The sequence below is a fragment of the Phaseolus vulgaris genome, chromosome 9 (assembly GCF_051622355.1).
Source record: "Phaseolus vulgaris cultivar YP4 chromosome 9, ASM5162235v1, whole genome shotgun sequence".
Lineage (NCBI taxonomy): Eukaryota > Viridiplantae > Streptophyta > Magnoliopsida > Fabales > Fabaceae > Phaseolus > Phaseolus vulgaris.
In genome coordinates, this window is record NC_143506.1 from 34,358,226 (window position 1) to 34,384,296 (window position 26,071).

At 33.7% G+C, this 26,071-nt stretch overlaps 3 protein-coding genes and 1 pseudogene across 5 annotated transcripts; 2 read left to right on the plus strand and 2 right to left on the minus strand.

Annotated features, from left to right (window-relative positions):
- Positions 1-284: 284 nt before the first annotated feature.
- On the minus strand, positions 285-5,778 carry LOC137822893 (uncharacterized). 3 transcript variants are annotated; one of them, XR_011083020.2, is made up of 5 exons: positions 5,316-5,719; positions 4,269-5,065; positions 4,027-4,125; positions 2,259-2,339; positions 285-527 (listed from the first exon to the last, which is right to left on the minus strand). XR_011083020.2 is itself a non-coding variant. In XM_068627915.2 (4 exons), the coding sequence occupies exons 1-3, from the start codon at positions 5,407-5,409 to the stop codon at positions 4,033-4,035; spliced, it is 984 nt and encodes a 327-aa protein (XP_068484016.1). In that variant the 5' UTR covers positions 5,410-5,778; the 3' UTR covers positions 285-527; positions 4,027-4,032. The 3 variants fall into 3 exon arrangements, 2 of the variants coding, with proteins under 2 accessions (XP_068484016.1, XP_068484017.1); XM_068627915.2 differs by lacking the exon at positions 2,259-2,339 and having other exon boundaries at positions 5,316-5,778; XM_068627916.2 differs by lacking the exon at positions 2,259-2,339 and having other exon boundaries at positions 285-601; positions 5,316-5,656.
- An 8,327-nt stretch (positions 5,779-14,105) lies between these two features.
- On the minus strand, positions 14,106-17,870 carry LOC150025279 (uncharacterized). Its single transcript, XM_090295702.1, has 2 exons — positions 17,189-17,870; positions 14,106-17,080 (listed from the first exon to the last, which is right to left on the minus strand). The coding sequence occupies exons 1-2, from the start codon at positions 17,868-17,870 to the stop codon at positions 14,106-14,108; spliced, it is 3,657 nt and encodes a 1,218-aa protein (XP_090151828.1).
- Positions 17,871-19,898: 2,028 nt separating this feature from the next.
- LOC137822820 (pentatricopeptide repeat-containing protein At1g11290, chloroplastic-like) lies at positions 19,899-22,228 on the plus strand (annotated as a pseudogene).
- A 784-nt stretch (positions 22,229-23,012) lies between these two features.
- Positions 23,013-25,051, plus strand: LOC137821475 (uncharacterized). Its single transcript, XM_068626082.2, has 4 exons — positions 23,013-23,170; positions 23,250-23,349; positions 24,054-24,440; positions 24,697-25,051. Exons 1-4 carry the CDS (start codon positions 23,064-23,066, stop codon positions 24,823-24,825), a joined length of 723 nt encoding a protein of 240 aa, XP_068482183.1. The 5' UTR covers positions 23,013-23,063; the 3' UTR covers positions 24,826-25,051.
- Positions 25,052-26,071: the final 1,020 nt, after the last annotated feature.

Genomic DNA, 26,071 nt, shown 5'->3' on the forward strand with positions numbered 1-26,071 from the left:
TGCATTACCTTCTAATTCGATTTACAATTAAGAGTTAATTGGAAGGAAATTTGATCGAATTATGAATATTCCATCTAAATGAATTTAGATGACGAAAATCGATATACCTAAACATATATCATAACATTAATTAATTTGGATAGGTATTATTTTTATTATTATTTGGGATGTAAATTTTTTTCATTATCAGTATATCAAAATCTTATAAATCTTTATTACTTACATGGTAGAAAAGAGGGAGATAAGTCTAAAAGAAGAATAATATGATTGCTGAGTTATAAAAATGTAGTTTGAAAAGTTTCAAGCACTTGGGTATATTGAGCTGGAACTGTTGCTAACACAATTACTTACTACTACAACAAACTTTTGATGATGATCTCATGAATTATTATGTAGTTGGGTCTCTGCCCATTATTCTTTGGAAAATCTTAACAACACATCTACATTCAAATATCACAAAAATTCTCAACCAAGTCCTAAGTTTTCACAAGTCTGATTCATCAGATGAGATCCCCGTGCTTGTATTTCTGCAAGAGAAGCAATTGCTCAATGTTGTCAACAAAAACTGTGTCTGATTTCAAAATGTGTGCTGATAAAAGTCCTTCAAAACAAATAGAGCACTCTCTTTAAACAGAATATATGCAAACAATTCTTCTAAGTGAATCCTACACTCTCAATTCTTTAAATTCACTCTACCAAGATTAATGAAAAATAAGTAACAGAAGGTTAAAATAATAAATCAATAAATAATCTTTTTTTTCCCAGTATGAGACTCCAAATTCACCTACTCAATCATGCTATAAATGCAAGTAAGGACTGAATTAGCAAAAAATTGTTGGATAAATTCCATAAATAAATGTTATGAATAAATTGCTTCTTTTATCAAAACACGTGAACAAAACCACTGGCCTCATGCCCAGAGAACTAGCAAGTCCATCATCAGCAAAAAGGGAATCTATGATTGCACCTAAAATATCCTAAAATTGTGAATCAGAAAAATTAGCTACAGCTAGTGAGAGTCAGAATTATATGTTCATGCTTGTGTTTCAAGAATCATATCATCCAAAAGACAAAACCATTACCAAGATTCTGGCTTCAGAATAGTAGACACGTTATTCTTTTCAGGAAGAATCATACCCTCCTTGTGCTACATTCTGATAGTAATCCAAATAATAACAAGGATTCTAGATTCAGAATAATCTGTCAAGCCTTCGAATGTAGTTTTGTACTTATTAGGCTCATACTCCAAAATTAATTTTCCAATGTAGCTAGGATCGTATATAGTTTTAAGTAGAATCCTAATTTTGTTAAATATTTGACAACAAATTGTCTTTTGATGTCACCACCTAACACTTATTTGAGTCCTTACTAGGGATGTCATGGAGTAGGTATGTGTTTAACTATATCCGTTCCTTCCCCAAAGTAAAAACTCATCCATACCCATCCGCCATACCTCACAAATATGGAATTTGTGAGTTTATGTCTCATCTTCGTCTCCGTTAGATAATGGATATACTTGTACCTATGCCCATACATACCTACCCAAATAATTATTTTTTGAGAAAAATAAAAATCAAAACAAAGGAAACATTATATCAAGAATTCAATACAAAAGGACACATTTTCTTCTTTCCAATGTCAAATAACAATGAAGAACTTATGATTGCATGAATTTTAAGATAGAGTACCAAATGAACTAAGGGTGGTTTAGAAATTGAAAACGGAGACGAAACGGATATGTACAAACTCATTTCCGTCTCCAATTTAAAAAGTCAGGTATTACTCATACTCGTCCGTATGGGTGGTCAATCAAGGTAGTTCCCATTAACATTAGGGTGGAATGGGTGGTTAATCCAGGTAGTTCCCATTAACATTGGGATGGACTTGGACATTTGAGTAGGGATTTATTTGTTATCCCTAGTCCTTATATTGCACAAGTTAAATAGACCAAAAAGAACTCACATTGGCTGAAAGTAAGAACAATATGCAGAACAATATGCCAATCTTGTAATCTTAAAAATATATCATAAAACCAATGTGTGTTATTTGCTAAGTTAAGCTTTTGGTATTGTTGGTTGAAGACAGAGTTAAAAAGGTTACCACCCCAAATTTCTAACAAAAAACTAATTCAGTGAGGAAAAAAAACTTTAACACAAGACAAGTGGTGGGTCTATATGCATTGTCCATGCTTCAAGCCCAAAGTGCTAGGCGAGACTGGGTATGTTAGAAATATAATATCAAATTGAATACTTTTTCACCTTGTAGCTTAAGCTTTTGAGATTGTTGGTTCATGACAGATAGCACGTAGAGAAAACCTACAGCAGGAATTAAAGCACAGTCTGGACAGAACAAAAAGTTCAAAATCATTATATTTTTTAAGAATCGAAAGCTGGAAAGGAAAAACAAAAAGGGAAGCTGCAGTGGAGTAAACAATTCCATTCATATTAGTGCGAGGCATGTGTACTTCCATCGAAAGAGATTTACACAAGTGTTCACAGCCCACACCAAAAACCTCTCGTTAAAAGCATTACAGGACAACACTAAAGACTGAATAATAGAGTGCAACAAGGTAACAACTATGTTTATTTCTGCGTTTGGAAATCAAGAGAAATCATAAAAAATTCCTAACACCAAGTATTGATTTCTTTTGACCAAACGCAGTTTAAGAGAGTGATAGCCTTCTGATATATCACAACTTCAATCTTCTAGTCGATTGAATTTGACAGGCACATCTTTACCTTCCCAAGGAATAAATAATGCCTTTGTCAATACAACTTAGACTCTAAGGTAGTGTTATTACAACTAGACCGGTTGTCAACCTGGTCATCGTACTGAGTCACTGATTGAACTGGTAGAGTCACTAATTGAACCGTAAAAACTGGTAAAAGATAAAAATTTATATGAATCATTAATCAGGTGTAGTAGTTACTTTTGTTTTAAGCACCCCTGAATCTGGGTTCAAATCCCTTAAGGCACAACATATTTGAATAGAGTTTGAATTTTCAAGTTTAAACTTTTCCAGGTGAAATTGCAATTTCCAAGTCACCGGTTATTTGCAGTTTGATCTAGCCGAGTCAATCAGGTGAATTGTAAATCAATCTGAAGAGCTGTCAAACTGGTCATGGATCGAGTTTCCAGTTAGACCAGTCAAATAGGCTGGTCCAATTTTAATAACACTATTCTGAGGTCAAAAAGTTCTTGGACAATTTCAAAATATCATTGATCAAGACGCGTAAAATTCGATCTTTACCAACCCAAACTTGAAATGGAATTTTATTACAAGACTGTGGTGAGTCTTGAGCAGATAGTTAGAGTCTTGAAATAACTTCTATTTAAGCAAATAATTTTGTCAGACTTCAAGCACAATTGGCCTTTCTGTGAGATATTAAATTACAAAATCTATTCTACAGCTTACTATAACATAATTTCAGGGCAAATAAATATTTAAACAGCTATTTCATTTTCTCTTCCTTAGCCCCAAAACATAAATGTTATTGACAGAATTAACTTATGAATGTGTGAACAAATTTGTGGGTCTCAAATTTACTCTCTATTTCCAAACCAAAAGCAACAAATTAAATGAAATTTTAAATCACCCAAACTTGCTTCCTGAATACATTATGATTCACTCTACTTTTCTTATATTGATTTTCAGTGGGCACAACTATGTCATCTTCTAATCTTGTCGTTGCATCCCATTAATGGATGAAACACATAACAAAAAAACAAGAATACAAGTCATGAATGAAAATAATAAAGAATAAAAGATGCCAAAGAAGAAGGCCATAATGAACTGAGCAATAATTGGAGAATACAACAAAACCAACGACCTAATCATTGAAAACATAAAAATAGAAAATGGAAGAAAATCGGACCAGTTAGGAACAATGTAACAGGGTAAGCAACTTAAACAATTGCGAACAAGTACAAGGAAGCACACACAGGCACACACACATGTATATATATGACGAGAAAATCTTATTCAAGCTTCAAAATATAATTTTCCAAGACAAAATAGTTCCCAACCTCAACTTATCTGTTGGAGCCAGACAGAACATCAAACAGTCCACAGCAACTCAACCAGGAAGTCTTTTGCATCACAGGTGGGACCGATGATACAAGAGGCTGCATATTGATTGATTCAGCAAACAAACAGATTTTATGTAATTGTCCAAAAAAAATATTATCACTAGCAAAAGTGTCTAATTAAACTGATACACACACACACGCATAAATATATAATACAAGCATGAGAAAGATGTAAGAACCTGATTTTCAGAGCTTTCTGGAGCATCAGAATCTTTAACATGTTCTGCACCAAGAGTAGATTCAGGGATAGGACTATCAGAAACTGATGCTGATACTTCATTGTCAAATTCCCTTGGCTTAGGTTCCTCCAAACTTAGTGTTCTGACATTCTGATCAGTGAGCGAATGCTCTTCATCCTCATTTTTCTTCACAGCAAGATCGTTTGCCTCTACTTGAGATCCATTTGATTTCTCTAATAAAGCATTATCATTATGAAAGGTTTGCCCCTCAGGTAGGGATGCCTCTGATTTAACTGGCTCATTAGAAGGTTCTGCAACCGAATCAGCAGTCTCCTCGACCAGTGCGTTATGAGTAACTGGCGTCAGTTTTGCATGCAAAGAATCTGTCGATTTAACCAACTCATCAAATGCAACTTTCTCATTTATCGAATCATGGGACTCATCCTTTGAGTTTTTCACAGTTCCGGTTTCATCACATGAACTATCAGTTTTTCCATTCCCATGATGGGATTCCTTGGCAGACTCAACACTCCCAGCGCTCACATCTTTGCTCTCAGAACTCTCCTCGGATTTCACATCCCACTCTATCACAACAACACCTTCTTGTCCTCCCTCAGTTTCACCGATCTTGGCTTCCAAATCCTTGGAAGCAGCAGCATCAGACGGTTGAGCAGCTGAAGGGTCCCTCTCCTCCTCCTCCTCCTCATTGAAAGCAAGATCATGGTCTCCATGTGAAGGTGAACCACCCTCACCACCATCGCTTCCTTTCTCATCCTGTGACTTCACCTCATCATTCCCTAACATTTGTCATTGAATCAATCAGTTTAACTACCATTATCAATCAAACAACCCCAATTACCCCTAAAACACTATCAATCATTAAATCCTTCAGTTACACAGTAAAAATCTAATCTTCAAGAAATTGAAGACAAATTAAAGATACCCATCTGCCCAAAATTAGCAAAAAAAACACCCAAAAATATCAGAAATTAAAAAGGGTAAACTTTGCATGCATAAAGTTGAGCAGTGCACAGTGAAAGACAGTACCTTGAGGGTTGGTGGTTGAAGGGTTGGTGTTAATTTCCGTTTCCTTTTCCTTCTTTTTCTTGGCAGCTTTCCTCTTCTTAGCACCTGATGGCATGATTGAGGGTAGATACTAAAATAGGGGCAGCCTCAAATGGAGGGATGTTGTCCCCTCACTCTCACTCTCTCTCTCTCTCTCTCTTACTTTTTTAGAGTGTGCAAAACAGAGATATGGAGGAGCTGTTGTAGAGACAAGTTGCATAAAAGAAGTAGGTAGGTTGTGGAAGGGGAAGAGGGAGAGAGATCTTGTTTTTATTTATTTTTTAATTACAAAAAAATAGATCTTGTGTTAGAAAATTGGTAATAGGAAAATGATGGTGTCTGAGAAGGGATATATCCTTCACTCTCTGCTGACACTTGGATTCTGTGACTCACAAACAAATGCAGATTCTATTAATTTCATTCGGATAAGGAAATATGCAGATCAATTACACATAATTCTTGTTGGTTATTATAATAATCATTTTAAAGGATGTATAAAAGTTAAACCCATAAAAAATACAATTTAATTATTTAAAGAGTGAGAATATAATTTAGTTTTTAAATATCTAAAATTTAAATTGATTATTGATATTATTATAATATAATAATAGTTCTTAATTTACAGTTAAATTGGTTTTCAAAAATATTTTTATGAAAAAATAGTGCTATAAAACCTGAAAATTAAATATAATTTCATGATTTTTTTTTACATATTTAGGAAAAAAATTAAATTTTCAAAGACTAAATTATGTGTCTTACATATTCAATGACTAAATTTATCATTTACAGTAGCAAATACTGATTTATCATATATGATAAATTGAGTTTAATTTTTTTTTATTAGGAAGGAAATTTTTTGTAATTAAGATAGTGAGGTTAAGTTTTATTAAGGAATATTAATAATAAGAATTTAGAGTTAATTAAGAAGAAAAGGACTTTATGTTGTTTGAAGAGGTAAGTGGGGGCAATCACGGATCCACATATAAATAAGTTGGGTAGCTATGTATATTCATTTTTTGTAACTAAAACTAAATATATTAAATTTTCAATATCTCTTAAATTTATATATTAACATGAAAAATTTATTGAATAATAATATTTATTATGAGATTATGTTGGAAGATTCAAAAATTTGGAATCTATTTGGAAATGAATGGGTAGTGGGATGTGAAAAATGGACCAGACATTATTTTCATTTTGTATTTAAAAACTTTATTTATTTTTGTATAATTTTGGTGAGAATGTGTGATTAAAGGAGATTGAGAGGTCTGCAATCTGCCAACTCAGTTGATGTATGATTCATGAGATACTGACATGTAACTCCTTGTTTTCATTTATACAAAAGTCGACAGATTTTTTATTATTTTTTTTTCGACAAAAGTCGACAGATATATTTTATTTTTTTATAATTAATTCATTTGTTTTTCTATCAATTTTACTTTTGTCATATTCTTAAAGATATTATATATATATAAGTATTTCTTAGTTAAAAAAAATAACTTCTATGTTAAAAAAAATATGACGATGAAGGTGAGGAGAGATTTAATTAATATAGTAAAATAATGTTTTAATTAAATTTTAATTATTTTATAAATTTTGATATTTTTAATTAATTTTTCATTAAAGAATATTTTATTTAGTATTTGAAAATATTTTTATTTTTTCAGGTATTTTAATATTTTATTTTGTTATTAACGAAAAGTATCACTTATTTTTGTTTTTCTTCCTCCAACTAGTTGTTAAGTTTGTATTTTTTTTTTCATTAACCTCTTTTAAGTTGTTTATTTTATATCAACTAGTTGATATGTGAGAATTTGAGAGAAAAGTGCGAAAAAAATGATTGTCTTTAGATTGATATATGTTAGAATGAATTTGTGAGAAAAATTTATTTAAGTTTGGGAATGATGTGATAATTGTGAGTATTTTGATTTTTTTTAAAGGTGTAAAATATAAGATACAAGTTTACATTTGTCTTTAAAAAGATAAAATAATAAAATATTAAGTACTTTTGTGTCGATTTAGATGATTAAATTATGTAAGTTATTTCCGATATCATTGAATAATTATTTTTGAAAAAAAAACATCAGTTATTTGATGAAAAATAATTTACATTGTAAAATTACAAATATATGTAAAATTTGTAAATTTTTATATAGAAATAAATAATTTAAATATTCATAAATTTAAAAATTATAATTAAAATTAATTTCATATTAAATGTAAATAGTATTATTATATTTATAATAATAATAATATAATTTGTTTATTATAAATAACTATATATTTTTGTATTAAAAATTTATTTTATTATTAATTTTATTAAAATATTTATGTTAGTTAAATTTATGTAATAATTAATATATGTAAAAATGACAAAATTGGAAAATTAAGAGGAGCTGACTCTTCCTGATCTTCTCTTCATTTCATGGGAAGATGATATTTACTGTTCACCGATATATCTTTCCCTTCTCTTTTAGTGCAAATCCCTGAATTCAAATGAGTGATATACCCTTAATCCCTACTCGTAAATAGTACATCACCGAAAACAAATAGGCAAAGAGAACGTGAGGTGATTAGAGAGAAAATGAGTAAGTTCACAGTTAAGTTGGAAATAAAAAATTGAGTGAAAGAAAATAAAATACCTAGAACTAAAAAAATATTTTGAACATTCAATAAAATATTTTTTTAATAGAAACCCAATTAAAACAACTTTTATGAATTATATAAACCTAAAATAATATATATTATTTAATTATATAGTTTATAAAAGAACACAAATATCTTTAAGAAAATTGACCAAGAAAGTATTTAAGAAATTTGTTAATGGTGAATTTGAGAGTTCAACTACCTTTTTTTTTTGTTTAGTATCACTTTTTGGTTTAAAATAAGTTAAAAAAAATCAATTTTATACTTAATTTTTTATTTTGTTGAATATGGTTCCAATTTTATTTAAAATGATTTCAATGTAGTCTGTTTGTTAGAGTGTCTTTGACATTATTAGATAGATGATGACTTGACATATATAGTTAAACACATGTAATTTAAAATACCTGTACTATGATAAAATTGGTGAATTGAGATTTTCTCCTTTATTTAGTTGTCTTGGATATCTTCTTTCATTTGTATAGTTGAAGATGTTATATTCTCTTTTTACTCAAACATTTTCTATTCTTCTTAGTTTTTCCTCCGATTTTCACATGTGTTCACATCAAAAATATTTTTTTTTCTCTCATTTTCCTACTTTTATTTTAATCTTAAAGTTTGTTGATGTTTTTTTACCATTTTTTCATGTTAAAATGGATGTTGCAAAATCAAATGATAATTTTTATCAAATATTACCTAAAAGATATTTGTCATAGAATCATACCAAACAAATTGTGTTTTCCATGTCTTAAAGCAACCATTATTAAGATACCACATAAACTTTTTGCTACAAGACAGATTTGTTAAAACGAATTTTGGATTTCCAATTTATATTATGTCCTTTTTGGTTAACAATCTCGTAGTTTCCTTTGGAAATCCAAACATATTTCTCATTGGAAGAGCTATATTATATTTGTCTTAAAGTTTTGTACTAACACCTTTTGTGTTCATCCTAGCAAATTAGTAGAAAAATCTAAATCATCATATACGTTCTTGATAAGACGCTATCTTTTTTAATAACACAATTATAATATTTTAATCCCTCTATTCATCTTAAGTAAAAAAAAACTTATTTAAAAAATACTTAATTAAATTATGAGTAATAATAAAGAATACTTAACGACATCAATATTGTAAATCTTTTATATATATATATTCTTACAACAGGGACCAAGAACACTCGAAGCAGGCTAACAAGATTAATTGTAAATCTTTCAATCTTGGGTTGGACTCTTTGTTTCTTCGTGGGCCGGCTACTCTGGACCTCTCCTCACGTTAGGTGCTCTCGGCTTCTCATTCTGCTAAGTGCTTCTCGGCTTCTCACTCGGCTGGGTGCTTCTTGGCTTCTCACTCGGCTGGGTGCTTCTCGGCTTCTCACTCGGCTGGGTGCTTCTCGGCTTCTCCTTTCCACAGATGGGGGGTGTACCTACAAGTCGCTCCGATGCCAAAGTCAAACGATATAATGTTCATCAGATAAAATTCACGCTTACCTTTTTCTTACTCTGAACTTCTATTTATAGGGTTTCTCTAATGGGCTTTCTCCTTTACCTTTAGACTTTCTTTCTACACCTTTTTATTATTTACACACCCCTCATGCAGGTTTTTATCTTAATTGGATTTCATTTTTATAATAATATTTATATTTTGTTTTATTCTTTTATGTATATCTTTTATGCTCTCGGTCTAAACACCTCTTGGTTACTTAGCATGTTATTCTCGGCCTAAACCTCTCGGTTTTAGCCTACCAGTACACTAGCCCCCAAGACAGAAATATTTTATTTAAGTTTAAACAAAAATATTTGTGTCTTAATATAATATAATAGTTTTGACATTTGATTTGATGTGATATGAAATGCTTTGGTTTTCGTGCTTTATTTTGCTGAGTTTAAATGACTTGACGTGAACTTGCTATTTTGACCATTAGATGATATATTTTTGAACGGTTTCATATGTTTTGCAACGTTTCAAATTCTAGGGTTTACTTTGGGTTATAAATAGGTTAGTCATTCAATCTTTTATGATTTTGTGTGAGCATTGTTGTTGTCGAGAAGGAAGTTTATTGTCGATCTCCATTTAGTTCTTGCAAAGGTAATGTCTCTTTCGAGTTCTTCTGCTACTGATGAGTACTCAAGCGCGGGTGGTGAATCAACTGGCCGAGTGGTTCGAGAAGAAGTTCATCCTGATTCGAAGTCGTCATCTGCTACTCCATCTTGTATGAATGATTCAAATGGAGCTCCTACTGTTGATGCTCCTCAAGAATTTGAAATTATTATGCCTCAGAGAAATCTTCGTCCAGGTTATCAGTGGGTTAATCCCAATGTCCGAGAGTTTTTCTCGAAGTATCGTTCTGCTAACGAACTTTGTAGCTTTCTTTCCCATTCTCAAATTTATTACTCTGATATTGACAATGATATCATTTCGTTTCGGCGTGTTGGGGATGTTGATAATGTTTGCCACGACCGAGAAGGTGATAGCTATGAATTTTTTTATTTTTATGCTTGCTTTTTTAGAGATCTTCATATTCGATTGCCTTTGAACAACTTTCAAATAGGCGTTCTTAATTTCCTTAATGTTTCTCCTACTCAGCTTCATCCTAATGGTTGGGCTGCGATGCAAGCGTTTAGTATTTTGTGTAAACTATTATCACTTTCTCCTAGTCCCTCTTCTTTTTTGTACTATTATAGTTCTCGGCCGGGTAAACGGCCGGGATGGTTATCCCTTATTAGCAAATCCAATGTGTGTTTTCTTAAGCCCTTTACGTCGTCATATAAGGATTTTAAGGGAAGTTTTTTCAAAATTCTGATAGAGCCAATAGGAAGAGAGTACTTTTTTAATGGAGATTCTCCAAAGTTTCCTCTATATTGGACGAGAGATCCCGTGAAGTTTAACTCGATATCTTTTCATTCGATGGGTGTGGCCGATCGTCATGTTATCGAAGTTTTTAGTCGCCTCTCGTACCAAATTCCCACTCGCGCCTTGTTACAGTTGTATACTTCATCAAATCCTCGAGAAGATCTTATTGGTACGTGGTTGTTCTACATTTTCTTGCTTTATAGGATGAGTTTTTTAACTTTGCTAAATTTTTTATTGATTTTCAGCTTTGATGGCAAGCACTAATCCGAAAGCTCGATCTTACTTTTCGAAATTGCTGAACAAGGTGGGTGATGTAACTCCCCGTCGTGAGAATGTGGTGAATCCTGTGGTGGAAGAAGTCGTGGAACCTGTTGTGAATGTTGAAGTGATTGAACCGACAAGTAATGTTGATGTTGCCGGTCCTTCGAAGAAGTCGAAAAAACGCGATAGGAGTAGCAAGAGGTCGCATTCGTCTTCTCGGCGTCATCGCCATGGTGAAAATGTTTCTTCCGAACCTCTTTCTGAAACGATATTTAGTGCTACAAGTAAATATGCAAAGTTTGTTCAAACGTCTTTTAGTGAATCGTCTTACAACATGCTGAAAACTATGAATGCTGCTTCATTGGCGGATTCTGTTATTGAATTATCGAGCAGAAATCTTTTGATTGGAAAGATGATGAAGGAGAAGAATGGGAACTGTGTGGCTTTATCTGAGTTTGACAAATTGAAGAATGATCTTGCTGAGTACAAAGAAAAAATGAGCTCTTTATCTTCGCAATTAGAAGAGATGAAAAAGCAGAAAAAGGAACAAGAAGCAGAAATAGAAGGTCTTGGAAAGGAAATTTCTGATTTGAAGAATGAGAACTTGAAATCTAGTAAAGAGAATGTTCAACTGTGTAAAGAAAATCAACTCTTGAACGAAAAGGTATCGGCGTTATCTTCTGCGAATGATTCTGACAAAAACACCATCAAACTTATGGATGTGGAGATAAATCAGCTGAGGACTAATGTTTTTGAAGCCGAAAGCTTTATTTTTGAACAACATAAGCTTGGTTTTGAGAAGGCTCTTCAACAAGCAAAATATTTTTACAAGATTCCTATTGATGAAGGGAATTTTGATGTTAAGAAGAATTTTTATAATGGTGAATTAGTTCCTGCTAATGAGATTCCGGATAATGATGTTGAAGATATCAATATCGAAAATTAAGGGGATATAGATGTTAATGTTTTGTTTATAGCTCTTCTCGGTTTACATGACGAGAGTGATTTGGTTTTGGAATGTTGATCTTATATATGTATGTTTGCATTCTTTATGTAATCTCTTTTTGGAATTTTATCAGATTTAAAGTTTACTGCTCCCCTTTTTAATTTGAGTTATTTTGTTTGTTATTTACTAGATATTATGTTATGCCTCTTGCTTTCGGCATTTCACTGAATGTTATCAAAACCTCTCGGTTTCGTCCTCTGGGTTTTCTAATAAACCTTTCGGTCGTATGCTATTGGGACTGTGCTTTCGGTTATTGTAGTTAAATGCTTTGAATGCAAAATTACAAATGCTTAACTATTGTTCTCGGTGCCTATATCCTTAAAGCAATAAGATTTCTGGTCGTTTTTTATTACCTTCAAGTAACAAGACTATCTTTCGGTTTTTATTATCTTAAAGTAATTACTACCTTTTGGTTTGTATTACTCTAAAGTAACAAGACTACCTTTCGGTTTTTATTACTTGAAAACCATAAAATTACTTTTCGGCTGTTATTACTTGAAAATCATAAAACTACTTTTCAGTTTTTATTTTACAGTGCAAAATGGAGGATTTCCCATTTAGTGCAATTATTAGGAGACTAACTAAAAACGTGGATCTATAATATCAAGTTGTGTACTTTACCCGTAATTTCATTAGTTGATAATTTTAGATAACCAACTATAGTTAACATGTCGAATTTTACCTCTCGGTTTTGGTTTTGGTTCTTAGTTAATCAAAATATAAGAACCGGCTTGGGACTTGAATTTTAATTTATTTTGGGTAGATCTAACTCTTTCCTTTAGTTTCCGAGGTTTGAAGCGTGAATAAGATCGTAATTAGACGTTTTGATCCTGTCGGTTTTTATCCATTCCTTGAAGATGTCTTGTGAGCAAGTTGAGACATGAAGGTAAAGATCGAAAATAATTATGTAAACAGTTTTTTCAGGAGGGATTTCACCTGAAGTGAAAGCATCCAGGACCGAAAAGAATTATGTAAACAATTTTTTCGGGAGGGATTTCACATGAAGTGAAAACATCCAAGACCGAAAAGAATGATGTAATTTTTTTCGGGAGGGATTTCACCTGAAGTGAAAGCATCCAAGATCGAAAAGAATTATGTAAATATTGTTTCGGGAGGGATTTCACCTGTAGTGAAAACATCCAAGGCCGAAAAGGAAAGGATGAAAGTCTAATAAGATGATGTTACTTGGTAATTCTTCTTGATTAGATGATAAGTATGCATACAAAAGTTTTTTGCTTACATCTTCTGTCTCAACTAAAATAGAACTTTAAATGACTTGCATTCCATGTATTTGGTATTACTTTTTCTTCTAGAGTTTCTAATCTATAGGCTCCATTGTGTAAATTTTCCATTATCCTGAATGGTCCTTCCCAATTGGATGCCAACTTTCCATGTCGTGGATCTTTTCGAGCATCAGTGCGCATTCTCCAGACCAAATCCCCTTCCTTAAAATCTCTTAACTTTACTTTTGCATTAAACCTCTTCATCTCTCTTCTTTTTACTGCTGCTTCCTTTATTTTTGCTCGTTCTCTAAGTTCTTCAATAAGATCAAGGTCAGTTCTTAAGCATTCATTGTTGATATTCCAATCTTCCATTTGCCTTCGTAATGTTGGTTCAGTAACTTCTACTGGTAACATTGCATCTGTTCCATATGTGAGATTGAATGGTGTTTCTCCAGTTGATGTTTGTGGTGTGCACCTGTATGCCCATAATATTTCTGGTAACTTCTCAGCCCATAGACCTTTAGCGCTTCCTAACCTCTTCTTTAACTGTCCGAGAATAACCTTGTTTGCAGCTTCAGCTTGTCCATTTGTTTGCGGATGTTCAACCGACGTGTTTGTTGACTTGATTCCCAAATCTGCATAAAATTCCATAAGTTTTTTGTCAATGAATTGTCGGCCATTGTCAGTTATAATGGTGTGTGGGATTCCGAATCGACATATTATATTTTTCCATACAAACGATTGGACCTGCTGAGCTGTTATCTTAGTTAATGCTTCTGCTTCTATCTACTTTGTAAAGTAGTCGACAGCCACTATCATGAACTTGGTTTGTCCTCGTCCAAGTGGGAATGGGCCAAGTATATCAATTCCCCATTTTGCAAATGGCCAGGGAGAAACAATTTCTTGCAACTCCTGTGCTGGTATATGATTTAAACTCCCAAATTCCTGACATTTTTTGCATGCTTTAACATAAAATTCGCAATCTTCTCGGATTGTTGGCCAATAGTAACCAGCTCTACAAACCTTTGTTGCCATTGTTCGAGCTCCGCAATGTAGTCCACAAATTCCTTCATGGAGTTCTTTAATTACATATTCGGCTTGTTCTTTTGAAAGACATTTTAACAAAGGCATAGAATATCCCCTTTTGTATAGTTCATCACCAATCAACACAAAACTAACTACTTTCTTTGCCATTTTTGCATCCGGTTCAACTCCTTGTTCTTGGCCCTTTATTACTTCTATGTACGTCTTTATCCATTCATCTTTTGAGGTTGCAATATTGAAGCATTCTTCCAAACTCACTGTTGGCTGACTGAGAGTTTGTTGTATGATTGAGTTATGTTGCCCTTGTCGTTGTTGGCTTGCTAACTTGGATAATGAGTCTGCTTTCATGTTTAATTCTCTCGGAATATATTTCATTTCGGCCTTATTAAAACATTGCATAATATTTAATACTTTATGGCAATATTTCATCAATAATGGATCTTTTACCTGATATTGTCCTTGCACCTGTCCCACCGAAAGTTGAGAGTCACTTTTGCAAATGACATTCTCGACTCCCATGTCTCTGGCTAATAGTAACCCTGCAACAAGAGCTTCATATTCAGCTTGGTTGTTGGATGTTCTGAACTCAAACCTTAGCGCCATCTCCACCTGGAAGTTATCCGGTCCTTCAAGTACTATCCCTGCTCCGTTTCCTTTTTTGCTTGACGCGCCATCTACATACAATGTCCACTGCTCCTGCTGTGTTGTTGTCGGCATTTGAATAATGAAATCCGCAAGGGATTGGGCTTTGATCGGTCCTCTTGGTTCATACTTGATTCCATATTCTGAAAGCTCCATCGACCACGTCACCATTCTACCTGCAAGTTCTGGTTTTCTCAAAATTTTAGATATTGGATAATCTGTTCTCACAATTATCTGATGATTCTGAAAATATGGTCGAAGACGTCTCGCGGCATACACCAGTGTTAAGGCAACTTTTTCAATCTTGGGATATCTGGTTTCGGCATTTTGTAGGGATCTACTCACAAAATATATCGGTTTCTGTTTTGGGGTTTCTTGTATCAAGGCTGCTCCTATGGCTTCAGTTGAGGTTGCTAGGTAGACTATAATAGGTTGGGTTAACACTGGTTTAACCAAGATTGGTGGTTCGGCCACTATAGTTTTGATTTGAGAAAAGGCTTGCTCACATCGCTCATTCCACTCAAAGGTTTCAGATTTTTTTAGCAAGTTTACTATTGGTTTGGTTTTTTCGGCCAAAATTGGTAGAAATCTTGATAATGAGTTCAGTTTCCCGACTAGTCTTTGTATCTCCTTCAAATTCTTTGGACTTTCCATCTTCATTATTGCTTCGCATTTATCAGGATTTGCCTCAATACCTCTGTTTGTCAACATGAAGCCCAAAAATTTTCCACCTCTCACACCAAAAACGCATTTTTCTGGATTAAGCCGAATTTTGTATTTTCTTATTTGTGCAAACACCTCCTCAAGGTCTTCCAAGTGTTTCTCTATCTCTCCTGATTTCACAACCATATCATCAACATATACTTCCATGTTCTTTCCGATCTGATCTTTGAACACCTTGTCCATCAACCTTTGATATGTTGCTCCAGCATTCTTCAAACCGAAGGGCATGACTTTATAACAATAGTTCGCGGTATCTGTGGTGAAAGCTGTTTTCGGAACATCCGGTTCATACATTTGTATTTGATTATACCCCGAATAGGCATCAAGAAAGCTCATCATCTCTTGTCCTGACGCCCCATCCACTAATCGGTCTATGTTGGGTAATGGATATGTATCTTTCGGGCAAGCTTTATTTAAGTCTGTATAGTCTGTACACATTCTCCATCTTCCATTCGGTTTCTTGACAAGTACCACATTGGATAACCATGTTGTGTATTGAGCCTCTTTTATGAAACCAGCTTGCATTAACTTCTCAGTTTCTTCAATTGCTGCTTTTCGTCTTTCTTCTCCCAACTTTCTTCTTTTTTGAGATACCAGTCTTGCTTCTCGACATACAGATAATTTGTGACAGACTACTTTCGGATCAATCCCAGGTATATCGGATGGTTTCCAAGCATATAAGTCTTTGTTGTTACGTAACACTGTGATGAATTTACTCAACAATTCTTTGGGCAAACTCCCACTTACATAAGTGCATTGCTTCTCGTCTTGACCCAATACCACAGTTGTGGTCTCTTCTTTTGGTTCTATCCTTTCATCATTAAATCTCGGGTCTAAATCGGCCATTGCCACTATTCTTTCAGTATCATGGTTTGCTTTCAAATTCATCTTTAAACCTGCTGCATAACACTCTCGAGCATCTTTCTGATTGACATAGACCGTTGCTATCTCCCCCTTTTCTGTTGGGAACTTCATAGCTAAATGTGGTGTTGAAACTATTGCCCCCAACTTGTTCAAAGAAGATCGTCCTAACAACACATTATATGATGTAGAAGCATCCACCACCAAGTATCTGATTTTGATCTTCTTAGTTTTATTACCTCTTCCAAATGTGGTCATCAAATCAATGTACCCCTTCGTACTAACTCTTTCCCCCGAGAAGCCAATGATCTGTTCTCGGAAAGGTACAATATTTTCTTCTCTTAGATGCAATCTTTTGAAAGTATCCCAAAACAGAATATCAACTGAACTCCCCTGATCAACCAAGGTTTTCATGACAGCATATTCGGCTATTTCTACCGTTATTACCATAGGGTCGTCGTGATCGGGATCAATCTCTTGAAAATCTTCATCTGTAAAAAGCATTGGTGGCAAGGTTCTTCTTTTGAAAATATGATTAATGGTTCTGATACTTCTCCAATGTTGTTTTCTTGCTGACGAGGATTCCTTTCCTGAAAAACCTCCTGAAATTGTGTTTATAAATCCTCTGACCGGCCTTCCCAGACTTCGTTCCCTACTCCGCCTTATTGATTGGGTGTTTTGATAAACCCTATCACTTCTTCTTTCTGGCCTTCCATCCCTTCTATCATCTCTTTTTTCAACTCTCTTTTCTTCTCTTCTTTCAAATCTTTCCACTTTTCTCTGTCCTTTCTCAGGACTTAATCTTATTCTTGCATTTCCTCCTCGGACGAAGCGTTTCAACTGCCCTGCTTGAATCAATTCTTCTATTCTATCTTTCAACCCAATGCATTCTTCTGTATGATGACCATGATTTTTATGATACTCGCAATGTTTGGTATGATCTGCTCTTTCTGGTGTTCTTGCTTTTCTTGGTGGTGGTATTATTTCTGCTGCCATAGCTTCTTGTAAAACTCTTGCTCTGTTTGTATTCAAAAGTGTGTATTGTTGGAATTTTCGACTTCTGAATTCTTCTCGGGCTCTTCTGACCATAGGTCCGTTTTCTCTTTCTATCACCTTCTTCTCACTTCCATCAATCCTTACCTGGTTTCGGAACTCTCTTAGTTCTTCCATTTGCATAAATTTTGAAGCTCGCTGCCTTAATTCATCCAGATTAGTTGCAGGTTTTTTGCAAAGGCTGTCGGCAAATGGTCCCGGTTTTAAGGCTGTTATCATATGGTGCATGGTAACCTATGGGCTGAGATTTCGAATACCCAAGGCGACCTTTCCAAAGCGTTCCATGAACATTCTTAATGATTCCCCCTTCTCTTGTCTTATGTTCACTAAAGCAATTGATGTTAAATGATGAGGGAGACTAGTCGCAAATTGAGCACCAAATTTTTCCACCAATGTATCGAAACAATCAACACTCAAAGGTGGTAGGCGCGTGAACCAACTTAATGTTGCGCCTTTAGGGAACACCATGCACATAACAACATCATTCCATGTATACAAGCTGATCTGAGTGGTATATATTGCAATGTGTTCATCAGGGTCTGTACTTCCATCGTATTTGTCAATCGTCAAATTTTTCCAATTGTCGGGTAATGGGGTATCAACTATAACATCTTAAAACGAATGCTTTCTGGAGGATGCTACTGTAAAAACCCCAGAGTTTTCAAGCAATCTCCTCTTGGTTTGGGAACTTTCGTTATGATGAAGTCTTTCATTCATTTGTGCTCTAGGTTGAACGGTTTCAAAAGATGAGTTCAAAACTGTTTCCTCTTGTAATTTCCTTCTCATATGTGCATTTTCAGCTTTCAACATACTTATTTCTTCTTCATTATTCTTTTTTAACATCTCGAATTCCTTTTGCAGTTGGACCAACATTGCCATTGGCATGTTAACATTGTCTTCCCGATCTCCACCTTGTTCTCCTCCTTGACTCATCTTGTCTTTAACCCTTTTCAACTAACTCTCGGCCCCACGGTGGACGCCAAAATGTTCTTACAACAGGGACCAAGAACACTCGAAGCAGGCTGACAAAATTAATTGTAAATCCTTCAATCTTGGGTTGGACTCTTTGTTTCTTCGTGGGCCGGATACTCTGGACCTCTCCTCACGTTAGGTGCTCTCGGCTTCTCATTCTGCTAAGTGCTTCTCGGCTTCTCACTCGGCTGGGTGCTTCTCGGCTTCTCCTTTCCACAGATGGGGGGTGTACCTGCAAGTCGCTCCGATGCCAAAGTCAGAAACGATATAATGTTCATCAGATAAAATTCACTCTTACCTTTTTCTTACTCTGAACTCCTATTTATAGGGTTTCTCTAATGGGCTTTCTCCTTTACCTTTGGACTTTCTTTCTACACCTTTTTATTATTTACACACCCCTCATGCAGGTTTTTATCTTAATTGGGTTTCATTTTTATAATAATATTTATATTTTGTTTTATTCTTTTATGTATATCTTTTATGCTCTCGGTCTAAACACCTCTTGGTTACTTAGCATGTTATTCTCGGCCTAAACCTCTCGATTTTAGCCTACCAGTACAAAAAAAAAAATATATATATATATATAATTTTTATAAACAAAGTCACGTATTGTAAATATTTCATTAATTCTTTTCTATAAATGATAATCAATTAAAAAAATTTAATCGATTAAAGTTAAATAAAATATAATAAAATATTTTTTTATTCTAACATATTAAATAATTAAAATATATAAATGTAAATAATAATTAAAATAATTATAAGTAAATTTTATTATACTATAATAAAATGAATAATTAAAATAAATATATTGAATAATTAATAAAATGAAATGAAATGAATTTAATATTTTGTTATATTTTATATTAAAAAATAAATAATTAAAATAAATAGTATTGAAATAAAAAATAAAATAATATATATTATGACGATTTATTTTAATATATTTTTAATCTGAATTATAATTTTTTATTAAAGCTTTATAATAACTTTTATTTTAATTTTAATTTAATTTACATTTTCAAAAATTTATTCTTTACGTTCAAATTTTTAAAATATTATTTTTTAAATTATTTTTAATATATTCATATATTCATATATGTATATATAACTAAATTTTTTTTATTACATTAATTAGTTTATTTCAAACTTTCCCATCATCTTAAACTTGAATGAGATGAGAGAATGATTACTTTGAGCAAGTTATCTATCATCTTCTTACATAAGAAGTTGCAAGAATAAAATTTTGTGATTTCTAAGCGTATTCAGATGAATTATTCCTTCTCTGCCGAACTTATGATGATTTTAGGTTCAACCAAATGTTCCACTCTCACCACCGTTTGTTACATATTCCCATAATCTTCCAAACAAGGTTTTCAAGCACTTCCTCTTCTATGTTAGATCTCTGCACCAAACCCCAACACCTTCAACAACTCCATGCAAGGTTCTTCCTCCATGGCCTCCACCAAAACCAATCTCTTTCTTCCAAACTCATGGATTGCTACGCCAAATTTGGATTCCTGGACTTATCGCATAAGCTTTTTTCTACACTCAAAACCCAGATACCGTTCTCTACAGAGCAATCTTAAGAAACTTGTACCAGTTTGGTGAATATGACAATACCCTCTTTTTGTACAAAGCGATGGTTGGGAAGTCCATGTACCCAGATGAAGAAAGTTGCTCCTTTGTTTTGAGATCTTGCTTTTGTTTGTCTCATGAACAAGGGAAGATGATTCATGCGCAGATAGTGAGGCTGGGTTTGGATGCATTTGACTTGGTGGGAAGAACTTTGGTAGAGTTGTATGACATGAATGGTTTTTTTAATGTGGATGAACCAGTTGAAGGAAAATATGTAATGGAATTGAATTATTGGAATAACTTGATTTCAGAGGCATTTGAAAATGGAAAAATGGAGGAAAGCTTTAAACTCTTTTGTAGGATGAGAAAGGAGAATATCCAACCTAATTCAATTACTGTGATTGGATTGTTAAGGTCCACTGTTGAGTTGAACTCACTGAAGACGGGACAGGCCCTACACTCTTTTGTTGTTGTGAGCTGCCTGTATGGAAAACTAACTGTGAATACTGCACTGTTGTCAATGTATGCAAAGTTGGGTAGTCTAGAAGATGCAAGAATGGTGTTTGAGAAAATGCCTGACAAGGACCTTGTAGTCTGGAACATTATGATTTCAGCATATTCAGGGAATGGATTTCCCAAGGAATCCTTAAAACTTGTATATTGTATGGTTAGATCAGGTTTTAGACCTGACTTGTTCACGGCAATTCCTGCTATTTCTTCTATCACACAGTTAAAGTATAATGAATGGGGAAAGCAAATGCATGCTCATGTGATAAGAAATGGTTCAGATTATCAGGTATCCATTCACAATTCTCTTATTGACATGTATTCTGCATGTGATGACTTAAATTTGGCACAGAAGATTTTTGGCTTCATAATGAACAAGACTGTGGTTTCATGGAGTGCAATGATCAAAGGATATACAATGCATGATCGGCCTCTTGAGGCTCTGTCTCTTTTCTTGGAAATGAAGCGGAGTGGTACTAGACTTGACTTCATTATAGTCATTAACATCTTGCCAGCCTTTGCAAAGATAGGGGCATTGCATTATGTAAGTTACTTACATGGTTACTCGTTGAAAACCAGCCTTGATTCCCTCAAATCCCTTAAGACATCCTTTCTTAGTAGCTATGCAAAATGTGGTTGCATAGAAATGGCCAGAAAGCTTTTTGATGAAGAGAAAAGTATCCATAGAGATATAATTGCGTGGAACTCAATGATCAGTGCGTATTCTAAACATGGGGAGTGGTTTAGATGTTTTCATTTGTACAGCCAAATGAAACTATCGAGCATTGTACCGGACCAAGTGACATTTCTTGGGCTACTCACAGCTTGTGTTAATTCAGGCCTTGTTAGCAAAGGCAAGGAGATTTTCAAGGAAATGGTGGAAATATATGGATACCAACCTTGTAAGGAACATCATACTTGTATGGTTGATCTACTCGGACGTTCTGGCCAAATCCATGAAGCCAATGAAATAATAAAAACTATTCCATTGGAGTCAGATGCCAGGGTTTATGGCCCTTTGTTGAGTGCCTGTAAGATGCACTCAGAGACCCGTTTAGCAGAACTTGCTGCTCAGAAGCTTATAAATATGGAACCTAAAAATGCTGGAAACTATGTACTGCTCTCCAATATATATGCTGCAGCAGGAAATTGGGACAAAGTTGCGAAAATGAGGAGCTTTCTTAGAGATAGAGGACTAAAGAAAACACCAGGTTGTAGCTGGCTTGAATTAAATGGACAAGTGCACGAGTTTCGTGTTGCTGATAAATCTCATAAAAGATGGGAAGATATATACTCAATATTAAATGTACTGGAGTTGGAAGCAGGGGATATGGAAGATTATCTTGAACTCTTTGACCCTTCTGTCATTAATGGGTGTGAATTGCAAAAAAACCAACCCAACCTAAAACATAACACCTAATAAATTAAGGTAATTTAGTTGTCATGTAAGCTCCACTTTTTTTTACCTTGGAGTTGAAGATTATAAATTACAAACTTTTACTCATCATAGTCATACTTCACCTGACAAAAATGTCATAAATGTGTATTGGTTATTCCTCTTCACTTGTTAGGCTTTGTTTTATGGCTTCCTTGTGTATTTTTTTAAGTGGTATTATCATAAATGAAAAGAGAAGATACTTATGCACATTTTGCCATTTATTTATTGAAATTTTAAACATAAAAAAACTTAAAAATATAAAATATTGATGTAAACAACAACTTAAAATCCTGAACTAATATTATATAGTATAAAAAAAACCCATAACTCAATCAGAAAACGAGAAAGGAGAACAAAATTAGCAAATAATTTGTATTTTTTTTAAAATATAGCAAATAAGCACAGTAGAAAAAACAAGAGCTTCAGAAACTTTCAAAACCCAAGTCAATACGAATTATTTATAAAGGCACTAAATTAATATCAAAATAACTTTTACATTAAATAATTAAATATACAACAATTAAAATAACACAACAAAGTATAAATTTAACATGTATAAATGGAAAGGGTTTAAAAACAAATAAAATAATATAAATGAAAAAAAAGCAAAAGAAAGAGTTTTAGATATTTAATCACTTATCATCTCATTTCATTACAACATGAATTTATCCATAGCACAACCTTTTTCTTTCACACCAAATAACACAATTTCCAATTTTATTTTGGTGTTTGAATATGTGAGATTTTTCCAATCTAGTTTTTTAAAAAATAAAAAATCCGATTTAGTGTTGGAATATTTAAAGTTTATAAATTAATTCTTAAAGATCATAATTTAATAATATTTTTAATATCAAAATATTTACATAAAAGGGCAAATCGTGATCTACCCTTGGATTTTGCATATAGAGCAGAGAAGAGAGGTGAAAATGAAGGTTGCTCCGGTGGTGGTGTTCTTGTTCAGAGACTCAGAGGGTTTCGCCGCCGCCATCTTACAAGCTCTCCACCCAAACACGTCATCCTCCTTCACCCGCCGGTAATTTTTTCTTCTCATCACTTTTTCTTCACTGAACTCAAGGTCATAACCATTATTCATTGATGAATTTGTGTTGTAGAGAGGACACATTCGACCACTCCCTGGAGCCTTATGGAATCAAACACCTCAAAGCATCTGGGAGCGTTTCGCACTTCGTTGATGAGCACGGCGCTTATATGGTAACCCTCCTCAACCACCCTCTTACACTTTTTCTCATGTTTTCTCAGATATTGTTCTATGATGGTAATTTATTCATATAAGCACAAAAATTAGATGCCCTTTTGGATGAAATTGTGAAATGATAGTGAGTGGTTGCGAGATATCCGTTAAATTTGCTTTCTTGTTGCGTGGCATTGAAGAGAGTGAATACATACGAGCTGAAAAAGGTAGTTGAAACCTTGGGAGGAATGTCTGAAGTCATTCTTCTGGCTGTAAACAATTTGAGCCTCTTTCAGTGAGGGGTAGTTTTTTATTTTCAAATGTTGGTTCTGAAATTTCCTTCCTAAAGATAGAATTTATCACTCATAACATAACTGATTTATTCTCCAGTCTAGATTCTCGTGGTTAATTTCGTACTCCTTTGCTAGAGGATATGATTTTTTAGATCTTTGTTCAAGGTGTTTCTATGATTACATTTGATGTTTCTTCAAGTTAGACAACTGTGAATTCTTGTATTTTCTTTAAATTGGATCAATTTCTCTACTGAGATTGACTTTCTGAAAATATTCACAAGCTGCTGCTTGATTCTGTAAAATTGGAGTTAATACTCTGAGAAATTAGATTTAAATGGTAAACTTAAAGCATACAAATTTATCTTCTGAGATGATTCGCCATTCGTATGCTTCAGAAATACATCTGATTCTGTTAAACTCTTCATATCCAGGTTTCAATTGTGGCTATGGAGCATTATGAGCCACCAGTACTAGCTTGTGCTCTTAATGAAGTCCTCAATAAAATTACTGCAGATAAATCATCCCTGCCTACACTTTTGGTACCATTTTTGGTGGAATCTTCCAAGGTTAAAGGGAAAATTAAACACCTAGGATCAGATGAAAGCAAACCTCTGATATTTGGTATACCGATTGGTCAAAATACAGACATAATGCAGGCCTTACTCAACAAAACCCAGGAGCTACCATCTTCGTCATGGATTCAACATGAAATTTTTGCATCTTTTCTTCACTTTGTTCGTGTAATGCAGTTACCAACCTTTTTTCTAATTGGACAAACTAGTCAATATTTGGACGATCAATCCACCAAACAACATGAGGTATTCATTTGACTCATCACTTTTAAAGCATGTTTATTGATCTCTAAAAAAAACTGTCTTCTACTTTTGACACTGGTTGGTGTCAATGGATAGCATATCATGAGGCAACCTTCCTGCAAACAGGGGGACTGTTGGCTTAGTTATAATATTTTAACCATGCAATAACCTAAAAAGAAATTGTGTAGCATCCTTCTTTTTTTTGTCCTTCAATAAACTGCTGCGTCTTCAACAGCTAATTTACGATGGTTTGTGCTAGATAATTCATGCTATAGGAGAGATTTTGGCTAGTACTACAGGTCTGCAGTTTTCAGAAGACAGAGTGGTATGGAATCCAAAAAAGAAATCAGTTCAAAGCAAAGAGCCATGGCAAGCATTATATGGTTGAAACAGGATCATTTACGTACTGACTTGGAACCAGTATTTTCATGGATCTGATTCACCGAACCTTTGGTCTTATGTATCAACTATTTCCTTCAAAAGTTATTATTAATTTCCCCCCATATTTTCCTTACATCTTGTTCAAGTATCTTAGTATTGTGTAAAGTGATGGATGTTGCCATCACATGTAGCTGCATTTTCTTTTGAGTATTTGTTGGTTTTATTTTGATCAACCTATTCGACGTATTGCATAGAGTAGATTTAACCGTTTATGTTATGCACCACACTGTATACTCACTGTCGCTTTGGTGCCTTGACCTCTTTTGAAGGGAGGTCAAGATAAGAGCCCCGGTTTTTTAGATTTTGCTTCTGTAAAAGAAACCATTAAAGATGAGGATGAGTTTCTAACTGTCTATATTTCGGTAAAGTACTAAAAAATAAGGTAAACTTTAAAATGATAATTATGGACGAGTTTCCCTTTCAAGAGATCACATGCTAAGGATTATGAAAGAGGGATGATGATAGCATCCAACTCATAAATCAGCAAATTTAGGAAGTAGTTTAGGATCATGTTATTTGAATTATGATCTTAGCTTCTTTAGGATTTATGTGATATCATGCTTTTATCTGTTTTAGGGAGTTAATTGAGGGACACGATAATAAACATAGTGCAGGATTTAAGTTAGGTTTATGTTATTTGTACCATGATATTAAGCTTTAGAGAATATTGCAGTCTTATTAGTGTTGCTTAACCAAAAAAAAATGGTGTTCAACAGAAAGTACCATTATAGAACAAATGATGCGTTGAAGCAAGCTTGAATTTGTCAGCAATTGCTTCTAATTTTTAACAAGAAACGATTTCAATATATGTAGTGTGGGAGGAATAAATGATTCAAAAATGATATTTTAACATCCTCTCTTGTTCAAACAATTAGGTCTTGAATTTAACAACAATAATATGCATATATGAATTAACAAGATTTATGAATAAAATATTATTATAATTATTACATGGACAGTTGTTTAATTCTCAATATATCAAGTAGTGATCCTTGAAGGACACATTTCAATTATACTATTAGAGAAAAATAGACTAAAGTAAGCAAAGTTGACACAGGACCCACCAATTTCTAAACAAGTAACTCTTCTTAAAATGCAATATTGGAATGTTCTTACATTTACATTTACATTTGATTATCTGTTATTTTTTTTCTATTTTACAGAGTTAGATGAGGGAAAGGATATTACACATT

What these genes read in the sequence shown, in the direction of transcription:
- LOC137822893 (XM_068627915.2), bottom strand. Translation starts at nt 5,409, where the DNA reads ATGCCATCAGGTGCTAAGAAGAGGAAAGCTGCCAAGAAAAAGAAGGAA. An exon ending in TTCAACCACCAACCCTCAAG is followed by an intron (nt 5,066 to 5,315) that starts GTACTGTCTTTC and finishes GACAAATGTTAG; the next exon opens with GGAATGATGAGGTGAAGTCA. An exon ending in CAGAAAGCTCTGAAAATCAG is followed by an intron (nt 4,126 to 4,268) that starts GTTCTTACATCT and finishes ATCAATATGCAG; the next exon opens with CCTCTTGTATCATCGGTCCC.
- LOC150025279 (XM_090295702.1), bottom strand. Translation starts at nt 17,870, where the DNA reads ATGCACCATATGATAACAGCCTTAAAACCGGGACCATTTGCCGACAGC. An exon ending in TATAAACACAATTTCAGGAG is followed by an intron (nt 17,081 to 17,188) that starts GTTTTTCAGGAA and finishes TGCTTTTTACAG; the next exon opens with ATGAAGATTTTCAAGAGATT.
- LOC137821475 (XM_068626082.2), top strand. Translation starts at nt 23,064, where the DNA reads ATGAAGGTTGCTCCGGTGGTGGTGTTCTTGTTCAGAGACTCAGAGGGT. An exon ending in ATGAGCACGGCGCTTATATG is followed by an intron (nt 23,350 to 24,053) that starts GTAACCCTCCTC and finishes CTTCATATCCAG; the next exon opens with GTTTCAATTGTGGCTATGGA. An exon ending in AATCCACCAAACAACATGAG is followed by an intron (nt 24,441 to 24,696) that starts GTATTCATTTGA and finishes GGTTTGTGCTAG; the next exon opens with ATAATTCATGCTATAGGAGA.